The sequence below is a fragment of the Neophocaena asiaeorientalis genome, unplaced genomic scaffold (genome assembly GCF_003031525.2).
Source record: "Neophocaena asiaeorientalis asiaeorientalis breed wild unplaced genomic scaffold, Neophocaena_asiaeorientalis_V1.1 scaffold254, whole genome shotgun sequence".
Taxonomy (NCBI): domain Eukaryota; kingdom Metazoa; phylum Chordata; class Mammalia; order Artiodactyla; family Phocoenidae; genus Neophocaena; species Neophocaena asiaeorientalis.
This window is the reverse complement of record NW_020174705.1, coordinates 1875565-1889258: the sequence shown is the minus strand read 5'-3', so window position 1 is coordinate 1889258 and position 13694 is coordinate 1875565. Positions and strand designations below refer to the sequence as shown.

Here is a 13694-nt window from a genome sequence, read left to right as displayed (position 1 = left end):
GACTGAGCCTGGGACTGAGGGGACCCTGGTGTGTCCCTAATTCATTATCCCTGGCCTCAGCTGGCTCTGCCTCCAGGGCCCACCTGGTTCTTGACTACCTCACTGCCTTCTACCTACAAATAAAGCTTCCCCTTGAATCCAAGTACTGGTGTCCACCCAGCTCTCCCTCATACCTCCTACACCTCCTGCTGCTGAGCCCCTCCTGGTGACCTGTGCACAGAGGGTGCTCAGGCCACCCCCGCTTAGCTGGCTGCCCTGATGGACTGGAAAGTTGCTGCCCTCCATGGCCAGCTGTGTCCATTCTGGGCCAGGTGGTTCTTCCTCTGCCCCTCCTGGAGGCCTGACACACAGCCCCACCAGCTCCCCTGCCCTGCAGGGCCCCGGGTCACCACCCACCCCAGTCACTCACTCAGTCCTGCACCCAGCCCCTCCCCTCTCTCTCTTTTACCCCAGCTGCCCTCCTCTGCCTGGTGCCCAGCCCAGCCCTGGTGGCTTCCCTGAGCCTACTTGCCGGTTCAGCTTCACACTGCACGCCTGCCCCCCGCACTCTGCTCCTAGGTCTCAAGGCCCTGCTCCAGCCCCCTCTCCCAGGCCACCAGCACTTCTCACAGCTCTGCACACACTGCTCCTTTTGCTTAGAGCCACTTGAACGACTTAATTTGAAGTCACCGTGTGACCCCAGGCTCATTACTAACACTGTGCCTCAGTTTCCCCATCCACAAATGGGGGTAGCCGGGGTGCTCATCACTTGGCTGCCCTGATTACTTTATGAGCTACTGTATGCAAAGCACTGAGAAACGAGTCTGGCCTGGTACGAGCTAAAGTGTTTGTTGTAATTTGAAAGCCTCTCTTCCCACTCCTACGGCAGCTGCCTGAGGATAGGACCCCATGCAGTAAGCACAGAGCCCAGAACTTGGCCTGGTACACAGTGGGTGCTCATTATGTGCTTGCTTGCTGGCTGATGATGCTCCCTAGCCAGGCCCTCCCAGTTCAGGACTAGGGCAGGGAGTGGCTCAACCCTGGTTCCTATCTGCTGGGGTGGGGACAGGAGCTGCTAACCACCAGCTGAGGCCCCGGGCAGTGGAAACAGCACCACCTCCCTCTTCACCCAGCGCCTGCTGTCAGGGTGCTTCTGGGTCTCCAGGGAACTGGGTGCAGCCATCTGTCCCGCTGCAGGGAGGCTGGGGAGGACATCCCGCCTTCCCTGGCACCCTGAACAGGGGTGCGAACCACACAGCCTCACCACCTGCCCCAGAGCCAAGAGGGAGGTGAGAAGGGGGGAGGTGAGGCCAGAACAGGCAGAGGACTGGGCCTAAACCTCCCCCTTCTGTCACCTCAACCCTTACTTCATCCCAGAGGACCTGAGGGGCTCTGCCCCCACAGACAGGGTAGAGAATGGCTCCCCAGACTGGAGGGAGCCCCCCATTCCCAGTCCCCAGAAGGAGCCTCCCTGCCAGCCTTCTGCTGACTGGGTCTAATAAAAGGGTGAGAAAAATGCAAATTTGGGATTTGCTGAGAACACATCACCTCAGCACCTGGAATTTAGACTGATGCCTGAGCCCTGCAGGCCTAAGGCTGTGGCCCCCATCATTCCCCTGTGATCCCACAGGCTGCTTGGGGTGCTGGAGGGCACTTGGGGAGCCAAGAGTCGAGGGACATCCCCCAGAAGGACCCCAGGACATAGCCCTCTAGCAGGGGGTGAGGTGGTGAGGGGGCTCTGCCAGGGGAAGCATCCAGGTGGGAGCATTTCCCATAAGCCTCCTCACCCAAGGGCAGGGACTTCTCCCTGGTTCTGAGACTGGGTGTGTGCTTCAATGCCTCAGCCATCTGTCTGGTATGGCCTGGGCAGGCCACCTGGCACTTCAGGGCCCCTCTGTACAGTGGGGCAGCGATGCTGGCCTCCTGAGTGGACACGGGTCTTGAGTTCCCATGGGGACAGCAGCATCCACCGCCCCCAGTGCACAAGATACAGCCCCCAGGGTCGTGCCAGCCCCAGGCACAGGGGTACCATCTCTGCTTCGATTGTATACAGCCACCACCTCTCTCCAGGACCTTGAGATGTCGGGAGGCAGGCAGCTTGGTGGTTAAGGCATCCCACCTCAACCACCTTGACTGTGGGAGCCAGGTGGTCCAGCCAGGAGCTCCACCTCATGAGCCTGTCGGTGCCACAGGGATAATGGAGAACCGGAGAACCAGCTGCCCAGGGTGTTTCGAGCAGCTATTAGCTGGTGTTGGGGGCCCAGGGCATGGGCTGGGCCCAGTCAGTGCTCGGGACATCAGCCTCCACTCTTACCCTGAAGTCGATGCCCACAGTGGAGATGAAGGTCCCTGCCAGGAAAGCGCCATCCTTAAAGCGCACGAGTAAGCAGGTCTTCCCCACGCCCGAGTCTCCCACCAGCATGACCTGGGGCACAAAGAAAGCAGAGGGGACCTGGGTGCTGGCCCACCCGGAGGAGTGTCTGGTCTTCTCTGAGCTGGCCTGGTCAGATGGGCTGTGGATGAGGGTCAGGAGTGGAGGGAGGTATCCTAAGTCTGCAGGTTCAGCAGGGCCTGGGGGAGACACAGAGCCTGGACTTCCATCTTCCACCTCTAGAAGGTTCTGTGCCCTCTCCTGAACATTGGCCTGTCTCCATCAGTGGGGAGTGGGAGTAGCTGCCTTCATCCAGGGTGCTACCTGGACACCATGCTTGGTCTGGAAGAGGAGCATTTGGGGCTTAATGAGGAGCAGAACCTGAGGGTTGACCGCTGGGAGGCCTGGGTGGGGGGCCTCTGTGCCAGGGGGCTTCTTCCAATCCCAGCAAGGCTCTAGAGAAATTTGCCAAGTGAGGGTCAGATCTTGACATGAGGAGAGGCTCAGACCACGTCTGTGGACAGGGAGGGGCAGTCAGGCCTCCCTCTCCTCCCCTCCCCCAGCCTGTTGCCAAAGGCTCCAAAACCCAAAGATGGGCCTGCCACCCCCGCCCCCACAATTCACAAGCTTCTGCCTTAGCCTGAAGGAGGCCCCAGCATTCCCCACCAAACTGGCAAACCTCTTCTTAGTCTCGCCTCCTAAAGAGAAGAGACCAAAAGACTCTGGGGGTGAGAGAAGGCAGCATGTGGGAAATGATGAGCGTGGGTGGGGGCAGAAGCATAAGGGAACAGGGAGAGGACACCTGCCAGGCTCTTACTTCCGCAGGACCCCTTGTCCGGCCATGCCAGCTAGGTGGGGAGGGGGAGGGGGCAGGCCCTGCCATATATTGGGTATCCCAAACCCGGGTTTGACAGCTGTGTGTGTGTGTGTGTGTGTGTGTGTGTGTGTGTGTGTGTGATGCACCGCGCCAGCCATGCCAACTGCAGCTGCGGGGTGCCGCTCGAGCCAGCTCCTCGCTAAAGGTCTGCAGGGCCCTGCACCCTTTCCCCGGACCCTCCCCACTCTGCTCCGACCGGACGCCACCTGCTGCGCTCGCATGGGGCTGGGCGTGCCCGGCTCACCTTGAAGGCGACGTCGTAGAAGTCGCCGCCGCCGCCAAGCGAAGACCGGCCGGGCTGCGGGGGCCTGTTGGGAGGTGCCTCGGGGCCAGGGCGCGCAGTCCCGGGACGCACGGGCTGGGACCCGTGGGTGGCGGGCAGTGCGGAGGTAGCGGGCGCGCTACCCCCCTTGCTCTTGGGGGTCTTTTTCCTGGACATGGCAGACGGGCTGGCGGGCGCTCAGTACGCTCGCGCTGCAGCCGCCGCGCCCCGGGACACCCTGCTCCCCGCGCCCTCGGAGCCAGACCCAGCCCCTAAGCCGAAACTGTCCCGCGGCGTCTGCAACTACCTCCCCGGCGCCCTGCTCCGCGCTGCTCCGCGCTGCCCCGCCCCCGCCGCCTCCGCCGCCCCACAGCCCCGCAGCCACTCAGGCCCGGCCTCCCGCCGCCGCTACCAATGGCCGCTCTCGGGAGGGGCCATGCAAATGAGATGGCCTCCCCGGGGGCGGGGTCAGGAGGTCCGGGCCCTGCCCTGGGTGCTCGGGGTCCGAGCGCCTCTGTCCATTGGGGGCAGCTATCTCCCTGCCCTAGAGCTAGCGACGCCCTTCCATATCTGCATCGGGCCTGGGTGCGGGTTGGGGGCGGTGGGTGAGGGAGGGAGTACCCAGTGTCCTCTGCTGGCTGTGCACCACCCCGCCCGGCTCTGCCCCTTGCCCAGTGACCCCCACTGGACTGCCTCCGGGCCTGGGACGAGGAGAGTGCCGTGAGATGGGGGCACTGAGGCAGTGGACCTGCGTGGGATAGGCACCCTGGGATTCTGTCCCTTCTCCGCCGGAGATGCCACCTAGCCTGCTGCGGCACCGACCCCCTCCCTTCCAGGGCAGGAGGGTCCAGGAAGCTCCAACACTCGGGCTTGGCAAACAAACCCGGGTGCGCCCGCTGCTCGGGGCTCAGCTGACAGCTGGTTATCAGAGACAGGCCATAGCGGCCAGGCTGAGCGGCAGGGCTGAGCCAGCAGGGCGCTCTACCCTTGCAGCTTCTGCCTGCTGGGCTGAAGCTTCAGGATCCTTGGGGAAAGGGAAGTCACTGTCACAGCCAGCAGCAGGCCCTCTGAGAGTCCCCTCCCCTGGGGTTCTGCCCTCAGGGATCTGGGAGGTGAAAGAGGTGGGAGGCCCCTCTGCCAGGCTGTGGCTGTCTCCTTGGCTTTCCAGTGCTTTCAAGTGCTGATAATCCAAACCCTATGCTGGTCCCTGGCAGACTCCTCTCCAGGACCTGGCACCTGCTCCCCTCCTGGACTTCCTGGGGCTCTGTCCCAGGACTCCCACCCACCCAAGATGCTCTGGGTTTTGAGAGTGAGGCTGAGGTGGTCATGGAATCCTGGGAGTGGTGAGCAGAGATTCCCCTCTCCCAGGGCTTGGGGGCAGCAGGTGCAGACAAAGGGCAGCCCTCCTGCTCTGTCCTCCTCCATCCTGAGACATGACAGCTGTTACTGGGAGCCTGGGCCCTTCAGAGGCCTGAGCCCTCTCAGCTGGCAGTGCCCAGAGTCCAAATAATTATAATGGGCAGAAGCTGTCTCTAGGGCTCAGAGGTCTGGGAAAATACAGATGGAAGGATGCCGCCCAACAAAGCAATTCCTCGAAAGGGCCTGGCAGGGCCCTGCATGGGAGAGGCTTTGGAAAGCTGCCCTTCACCGAGCACCATCGTGTGCCAGGTGCATGTCATCTTTAGAACTATCCTGTGAGGTGGGTGCTGCTCTGATCCCCAGTGTTCAGATGGGAAACTGAGGCCCAGAGAGGGGAAGGGAGATGTGCAAGGTCACCAGGCAGGAAGTGGCAGAGCCGGGATTTCTACGTGGGAACTCTGGCTCCAGAGAGCATAAACTGTTCCTGGCAGGGTTTGCCCAGAGGTTCCCTGGAGACGGAGACCTATCCCTCAGGGCTCTGTCAGAGCTGGGGACCAACCTGAGGAAGCCCTCTGAGGGCCCCCTGGCGTCCTTTTCTGTCTCGCTCCTCTGGCTCCTCACTTCTTCCAGACCAGATGCGGTTAGTGAAGCCTGCAGTGGGGGTGTTGGGTTCCCACTGCTGGGGCCCTGGGGACTCCAGGTGTCTCACTCCTAGGAGGCCAACATCAGGGAGGTTGGCCCAGGGTCTCAGGTAGGGGATGCCCACTGGCCCTAGCATCCTAGGCAGTGGGCTCCCTACGTCCTCCTGCCAGCTGCTGCCAGAGCATGGCCAGGGCATGGGAACAACTGAGGAGTTTGGGTGCCCTAGGGGTGGGGCGTCCTGAGTTGGGGAGTGAGCTGCTGATAGGGTAACCAGGAAGAGAGAAGGAGGCAGGCATTCCAGAGAGAGTGGGAAGCTAGGAGGGGAGAGAAGCTGAGAGCAGAGGAGAAAGACTTGACCTTGCAACCTTTAAAATTAGGAGAGTATATAAAAATCCAGGTCTCTCGTTTCTCTTGAAAAGAGGGAATTTTTGGTCCCTGCCTCGCAGCACCCCTTCTTGCCTTTCTTGCCTTCCTACAGTCCTCCTAATCTTTGATCATTATGTCTCTTGGTTCCTCTATTTGCCATCTGTCTCACTCTCTGGAATGTAAGCTCTCTGGGCACAGGAAACAGCTTGTCTTGCTCACTGTCATATCCCTGGCAGCTGGCTCCAGGCTGCAACAAACAGTTATTAAATTGGTGAAAGAAGTATGAGTTAAAAATGTGGGCCACACTTCAAGAGGACACATCATTGCCAATAAGGATTTAAGGGAGAACATGCCTCAACATACAATGAGAGTAAGACTAGTGTGATGAGTAATGAGAGCAAGGCTTTGTGGAGGAGGGGCATTTGCACTGGGCTTTGAAGATTGAGCAGGAGTCCAACAGCGGTGGAGATAGAGAAACTTGCCAGGTGGAGAGAGTGAATATGTTCAGGCTCAGAGAGCCTGAGCAGAAGAGGCCAAAGTGTGGTCCAGTGGCTTGGAAGAAATGGGTGCTAATTCAATAGGTAACATAGAAGGGGGCTAGATTGTAAGGTGAATTTGAATGTTTTGCCTAGGAGCTTGGAAATTTTTCAGTGAGAAGTAGGGAGCCATACATGGTTTCTGAGGAGAGCAATGGAGAGAGGGCACTGCTATAGGAATACAGGGAGTGGCCAGGAGGGGATGGATGGTGCAGCCTGTGGACAGGGAGATGAGTTTGAGGGGACTGCAGTAGACCATGGGGAAGTAATGGGGATGGAGGAGAACTCCAGGAGAGACAGAATCTGCAGGCCCAGAGGGGAGGCAAGAAAGAGTCAGAGCCCCTGGGGCAGAGACAGAGGGTGCTAAGATGGATTAAAGATGGCAAATTCTTTGCTACTCTTCCCAGTGAGGGGGAGGGTCTATGTCTCCTACCCTGGCAGGAGCTGTGATTACTTTGACCAATGGAAGTGACCCTGTGCCTGTTTCTGGACCCAGACCTTCCAGATTGGCAGCTCTCCCTTCCTGTCTCCTGGAACACTTATTCTTGGAACCCAGCTGTCATACTGTGAGAAAGCCAAGGTGGCCTCATGGAGAAGCCCAGGTGGAGAGGACCCCACTTGCCATCCACGTGAGTGAAGAAGACACCCTGGCAGGTTCCATGCAGAGCCGAGGTGAGCTGTCCCCACCGAGCACTGCGTCCCGGCCACACTGCAGACTCTGAGCATTTGGAAATGTCTGTCACATGGCATAGAGAAGGAGAACAGGTACCCAGCAAGGGGGAGAAAAGGGACCAGTTTGGTGGCAAAGTTCAGGAAGGTAGCTTTGGCGGGATCTGGGGATGCCCAGATTCTCGGGATCTTCTAATCTAGAGAGAAGACCTCCCACAGGCCAGGCCAGGTCCCTGAAGCAGGGTTTGGAATTGAAGTGAGCCCTGGGGCTGAGGTACAGGTGAGGAGTGAGGTCTGTGTCCCTGGGGTGGGGGATACAGACTTACAAGCCCTCAACCCTTCCGGTATAGGGCTGGCTCTGCTGGGCAGGGGTGGGGCTACATGGTTCCATGTCCCAGCAAAGGGATGGAACAACCCCAGGACTCACTTCTGGACCCTTATCCCAGCACCCTCTGCTGGCCCAGATTCCTGGTCCCCTCATGTCCAGGGCCTTCAGCTCCTACACTCTGCCCTCTGACTTGCCCTTCCATGTGTCTGACCCCCTTGTCCTAGAGTGATGTGTGCCATGAGTCCCCAGACACGAGAACCCTCTGGAACCTATGACCTGGGGCAGTCTCTCTCTGGAACCCGATTTTCCAAGCCCTCAAGCTTCACACTCACATTCCCACTCACCCACAGGGTGTGGCCCTCAAGCCAGGCAGCCTTAGACAGGAATGAGAGTCCTCCTCGACCTTCGTCCCAGGCTCTGCTTGGAGCCTCCTCCTCTGGGCAAACTTCCCGGGCTTCTCCCACCCCAACTCTTGCTCCGCAGACACCACGTTTGCTCTCTGGTGGTTCTTGAGGGACTTCACTGCCTCCACGCCAGCCTGTGAGCTTCCAGAGTACAGCGCCCATCGTGCCCACTCCTGCCCTCACCAAGCACAGGAATGAGAGCTACAGGACTGAGCAGGGCAGAGTGAGGCTGGGCTTCAGCGTCCTTTAGCAAAGGGGGAAGGGCAGAGCCCCCAAAACTTGTGCCCTCAGAGCACCTCCCAAGAAGACAGTCCTAAGGAATTCAGCTGTCTGCGATCTAAGGACAAGGGACCCTGGCTGGGAGTGGTGCCAGAAGGCAGAGGCCCCAGCTGGGTCCCTGGCTTGCTGACTGACCCCAGGCGTGTAGCATACACAGTCTGGGCCTGCTCCCCTCTCTGTGAAATGAGGGGGCGGGAGGAACTGATCTCCGAGGTCCTTTCCAGCTCAAACACCTTATGTTCTATGAAATCCGTGTGAACGTTGCTATGGAGACATCAGAGAGGAACTGCAGCAGCACGGAATGTGACTTCCACCAGAGTTACCTGAGGAAGCAGCTCGTGTCAGAGGACCCCTCCCTGCACCGCCCCAGAGGCCAGGTGCACAGGGGCCACACTGAGTGTCCTGCTCCCAAGAGGACACACCTACCTGCCCCGCCCTCCCCCATGTGACACTGAGGCCCTGTAGGTAGTAAGGGGTGGGTGTCCATCCCTGCCTGAGTGGAAAAGGACCAATTGGTGGGAGGGCTGGAGCACAGGGCTGTTTCCCTGTAGGTCCGCCCTCTGTCCTTGCTTCCCACAGCTAGCTGCTCAGGTACTCACACCTGAATACTCTTGGCGGTCTCAGGACATAAAACGTGCCTGCCGCAGAGTGGTGGGTGTGGGGGGAGGCCTCAATCTGATCCATACTCTGTACTGAGGCCCCATGTGGGTGAGACCTCTGGACTCCAGCAGCACAGAACACCGCCAGCTGCCTCGTGGCTCCAGGGTACCACACATGGCCTCATGGCAGGGGAGTCATCGGTGTTGGTGTAAAGGAATAAAATGAACCCTGGTGTAACCATGACAACCACTGAAGTCTGCGCACTTGGAGTACCCCTGGAGTGGCAAGAATAAAAGTCTTCATTCCCCCACCAGATCTTGTCCTTCAGGAGTAACCACTATTAGGTTTGGTAATGGCTCCTGAGTGAGTTTCCTATTGCTGCTGTGGCACAAACAGTGGCACAAGACAACTCAAATTTATCATCCTACACTCAGAGGCTAGAAGTGTGAGATGAGTCTAATGGGACTAAAGTCAAGGTGTCAGCAAGGCTGATTCCTTCTGGGGGCTCCAGGGGAGAATCCTTGCCTCCTCAGCTTCTGGTGGCCTCCAGCTTTCCTTGGCTCGTGGCCACATCACTGCAATTTCCATTTTCATAGCCACTTGGCCTTCTCTTCTTCTGCCATCAAATCTGCTTATTTATTTATTTTTTTAGCCATGCTGCACGGCTTGTGGGATCTCAGTTCCACGACCAGGGATTGAACCAGGCCCTCGGCAGTGAAAGTGCAGAGTCCTAACCACTGAACCGCCAGGGAATTCCCAAATCTCCTTATAAGGACATTTGTGACTACATTTATGGTCCACCTGGATAGTCCAGGATCATCCCCCACCTCAAGATCATTAATTTAATCACATCTGCAAGGCCCCTTTTGCCATGGAAGGTAACATTCACAGGTTCTGGGGATTAGGACCTGTATATCTTTGGGGTCCATTATTCAGCTGGAACAGGGCCATTCAAGTTTTCTATTTTGGGACTTTGAAACAAGGGTTCTGTGGCTGAACAGACCTAAAAGTCACTGGACTAAGGATTCCTTTTTCTATCTTTGTCCAAGTTTTTTTAGGTATCCAAATTATGTTACTAAACACATTACATATTTATGCATAAATATGCATAAAGTACATTGAGATATGATCCTTGTTCTCTAAGAGTATAAATAAAATCATAACTATCTGATCTTTCCACATTTGATAGGATTTTTCCATTAAAAGATCTGGACTAGGGCTTTCCTGGTGGCGCAGTGGTTAAGAATCCACCTGCCAGGGACTTCTCTGGTGGTCCAGTGGTTAAGAATCCGCCTGCCAGTGCAGGGGACACAAGTTCCAGGCCTGGTCCGGGAAGATCCCACATGCCGTGGAGCAACTAAGACTGTGCCACAGCTACTGAGCCTGCGCTCTAGAGCCTGCAAGCTACAACTACTGAGCCTGCGCCCCTAGAACCTGTGCCTCTGCAACAAGAGAAGCCACCTCAATGAGAAGCCCGCACACCACAACGAAGAGTAGCTCCGGCTCCCCACAACTAGAGAAAGCCTGTGCACAGCAATGAAGACCCAATGCAGCCAAAAAAAAAAACACAAACAAAACAAATACTAAGAATCCGCCTGCCAATGCAGGGGACACGGTTTTGATCCCTGGTTCAGGAAGATCCCACATGCCGCAGAGCAACTAAGCTCATGCACCACAACTACTGAGCCTGTGCTCTAGAGCCTGCGAGCCAGAACTACTTAGCCCGAGAAGTACTGAAGCCACACTAAGTCACTAAGCGTGCCTAGAGCCCATGCTCTGCAACAAGAGAAGCCACTGCAATGAGAAGCCCGCGCACAGCCATGAAGAGTAACCCCCGCTCGCTGCAATTAGAGAAAGCCTGCACCCAGCAATGATTAAAAAAAAAAAAAAAAAAAAAGTTACACATAATTGTCTTGTAATTTTTCACTCTCTATTTCTGTGAATAAACCTTCATTCTCAGTCTTAATACGCTATATTTTATTTTCATTTCTCTTTCAGCTACACTTGTCAACAGGTTTTTTAAAAAAAATTAATAGCCTTGTATATTAAAAATAGCTCTTGAGGGACTTGCAATGAAGACCCAACACAGCCAAAAATAAATAAATTAATTTTAAAAAACAGCTCTTGATTTTATTAATCAATTCTCTTTCTTTTAAAATAACTAACTTCTGTTCTTACCTTTCTAATTTCCTTCCTTCTACTTTCTTTTGGTTTATTTTATAGTTGTTTTTCTAGAATGTTGACAGGGATGTTCAACTTACATACTATTTTGATTTTTCATGCTCATCAATTTTAAAAAAGTGAGGGACTTCCGTGGTGGTCCAGTGGCTAAGACTCCACGCTCCCAATGCAGGGGGCCTGTGTTCGATCCCTGGTCAGGGAACTAGATCCCATATGCCACAACTAAAGACCCCGCATGCTGCAACTAAGACCTGGCACAGCCAAATAAATTAATAAATAAATAAATATTAAAAAAAATTTTTTTATGTAATGTTAATCAGTTTCTCTCCATGTATCAATATAACTTTGCATCCCAGAGATTTGATAAGATGTATGCTCATTACTAGTCACTTCTAATAATCTGATTTTAATTTTGATTTTAAATTATTAAAGTTAAATTCTAAAAGTTAAAAGATTTAAAAGAGGGTATTTCAATTTCTACAGGGTTAGATTTTTAAAAATCAGCTTTACTGGAGCATAATTTATGTACACTAACATTCACCATTTTTTTTTTGCGGTACGCGGGCCTCTCACTGTTGTGACCTCTCCCGTTGCAGAGCACAGGCTCCGGACGCGCAGGCTCAGCGGCCATGGCTCACGGGCCCAGCCTCTCCGTGGCATGTGGGATCTTCCCACGCCCGGGCACGAACCCGCATCCCCTGCATCGGCAGGCGGACTCTCAACCACTGCACCACCAGGGAAGCCCAACATTCACCATTTTTAACTAAACAATTTGGTGAGATTTGACAAATATGTTTATTTAAGCATCACCATACTCATGCTATAAAGCATTTTTGTCACCCAAAATTTCTTATGCCCCTTTGCAGTAATTCCCTACCCCAACCCCAGCCCCTGGCTACCACTGATCTGCTTTTTGTCACTGTAAGTGATTAGATATTTAAGAAACAACTTTATTGAGGTCTACTTGACATCCAATAACTGCACATTAAAAAAATATATTTATTTGTTTTTATTTATTTATTTTGGCTGCGCTGGGTCTTAGTTGCGCCATGAGGGATCTTCGTTCCAGCATGCGGACTCTTAGTTGCAGCATACAGACTTCTTAGTTGCGACATGCATGTGGGATCTAGTTCCCTGATCAGGGATCGAACCCGGGCCCCCTGCATTGGGAGTGTGGAGTCTTACCCACTAGACCACCAGGGAAGTCCCAACTGCACATTTTTAAAGTGTACAGTTTGATAAGTTTTGACATAAGTATACACCCATGAAACGATCACTACAATTAAGATAATGACAATATCCATCACTTCCACATTTACCTTTCAATTATCTGAGTCGTCTGGATGTCCAGCCTTGTCTGAAGATTCTCTGCGAATTGCTCTTCAGGCTTCTACTCAGGTGAGCATCCTTGGGTTAGGGTGGGTTTGGGGGAGCCCCAGCTGTGGGCTAGACTCGTGATGTGGTGGAGTTAGCAGGTGAAAGGACCCAGAGCACCTCTAGGGGGCAGTGTTTCCTAAGGCCATTTTATTGCCTATTCATTTCCAGATACTTGACAAAATACTGTTACATAAACTAGAACTTGTTAACTGTGCTGTTCAAACTCTCCATATCTTTACTGAATTTTAAAAAAAATTGTCTACTTGATTTGTAAAATTCCAAGGAAGGTGTAAGAAAGCCTCTACAATGATTTTGTGAGTTTTCAACAGTTTAGCTGTGTGTGTGTGGGATTTTCCCGGACCGGGGCACAAACCCGTGTCCCCTGCATCAGCAGGCGGACTCTCAACCACTGCGCCACCAGGGAAGCTCTGATGTTCTATTTTTTGAGCATTATATGTTCTACACAGATTATACCTTTAATTAATGTAAAAAAAATTGGACTCTTTCCCCATTTACTATCTTTTGCTTTAGGTTCTATTTTTCTAGTATTAATACTGCCACCCCACCTTCTTGTGTCTTTATTTTTCTATTTCTTTACTCTTAGCCTTCTGGGTTATTTGTCTTAGCTGTGTCCCTGTAAACCACATTTACCTGGATTTAGTGTGTCTTCTCATTATGAGAATCCTTGCTCTTTAACAGGGGAATTTAACTCATTTATATTTATAATGATCACCCATATGCTTGGTCTTATTTTGTGTTCTGATTAATACACTGATCCACTATTTCCTTTTTTAATTCTTTCCTGCTTGGGCTGATCAAGTTTTCTTGGTTCTTTCCCCCCACCTCTAGTTTTCCCCTTTATTTTATGTTAATACTTATCATTAACTATTAATAAAAAATTTTAAATCTATATTTTATCAAGAATTAAACATCTCTCTCATGTCCCACTCTCTGAATCAGACAAGATCTTTGGCACATTTTATTTCCTCTGACTCACCAGGTGGTTTGCTGAAATAGTCTACAGAATTTGATTTCCAGATAATTAATTTTTTTATTTTGGCTGCACTGGTGGCTTCCCTTGTTGCAGAGCACAGGCTCTAGGTGCGCGGGCTTCAGTAGTTGTAGCACACAAGCTCAGTAGTTGCGGCACACAGGCCCTAGAGCATATAGGCTTCAGTAGTTGTGGCAGAGTGCAGGCTCAGTAGTTGTGGCGCAGGGGCTTAGTTGCTCCACGGCATGTGGGATCTTCCTGGACCAGGGATCGAGCCCATGTCCCCTGCATTGGCAGGTGGATTCTTAACCACTGTGCCACCAGGAAAGTCCAAGATAATTAATTTTCTTCTTTAAACATATGTCTTTCCTGGGGACTTCCTTGGTGGTCCAGTGGTTAAGACTGTGTGCTTCCAATGCAGGGGGTGCAGTTTCAATCCCCAGTCAGGGAACTAAGGTACCACATGCTGTGGG

General features: G+C 53.6%; 2 protein-coding genes across 2 annotated transcripts in view; one reads left to right on the top strand and one right to left on the bottom strand.

Moving 5' to 3' along the window:
- RAB26 (RAB26, member RAS oncogene family) overlaps positions 1–3666 on the bottom strand; it is a 5924-nt gene extending 2258 nt beyond the window's left edge. Inside the window, exons 1-2 of the mRNA XM_024759688.1 lie at positions 3472–3666; positions 2294–2404 (exon numbers count right to left, since the gene is read on the bottom strand). Of these exons, the coding sequence (XP_024615456.1) occupies positions 2294–2404; positions 3472–3666 (306 nt within the window). The remainder of the gene's footprint in view (positions 1–2293; positions 2405–3471) is intronic.
- Positions 3665–13694, top strand: part of PKD1 (polycystin 1, transient receptor potential channel interacting) — a 61223-nt gene continuing 51193 nt past the window's right edge. Inside the window, exon 1 of the mRNA XM_024759611.1 lies at positions 3665–4094. Coding sequence (XP_024615379.1) covers positions 3665–4094 — 430 coding nt within the window. The remainder of the gene's footprint in view (positions 4095–13694) is intronic.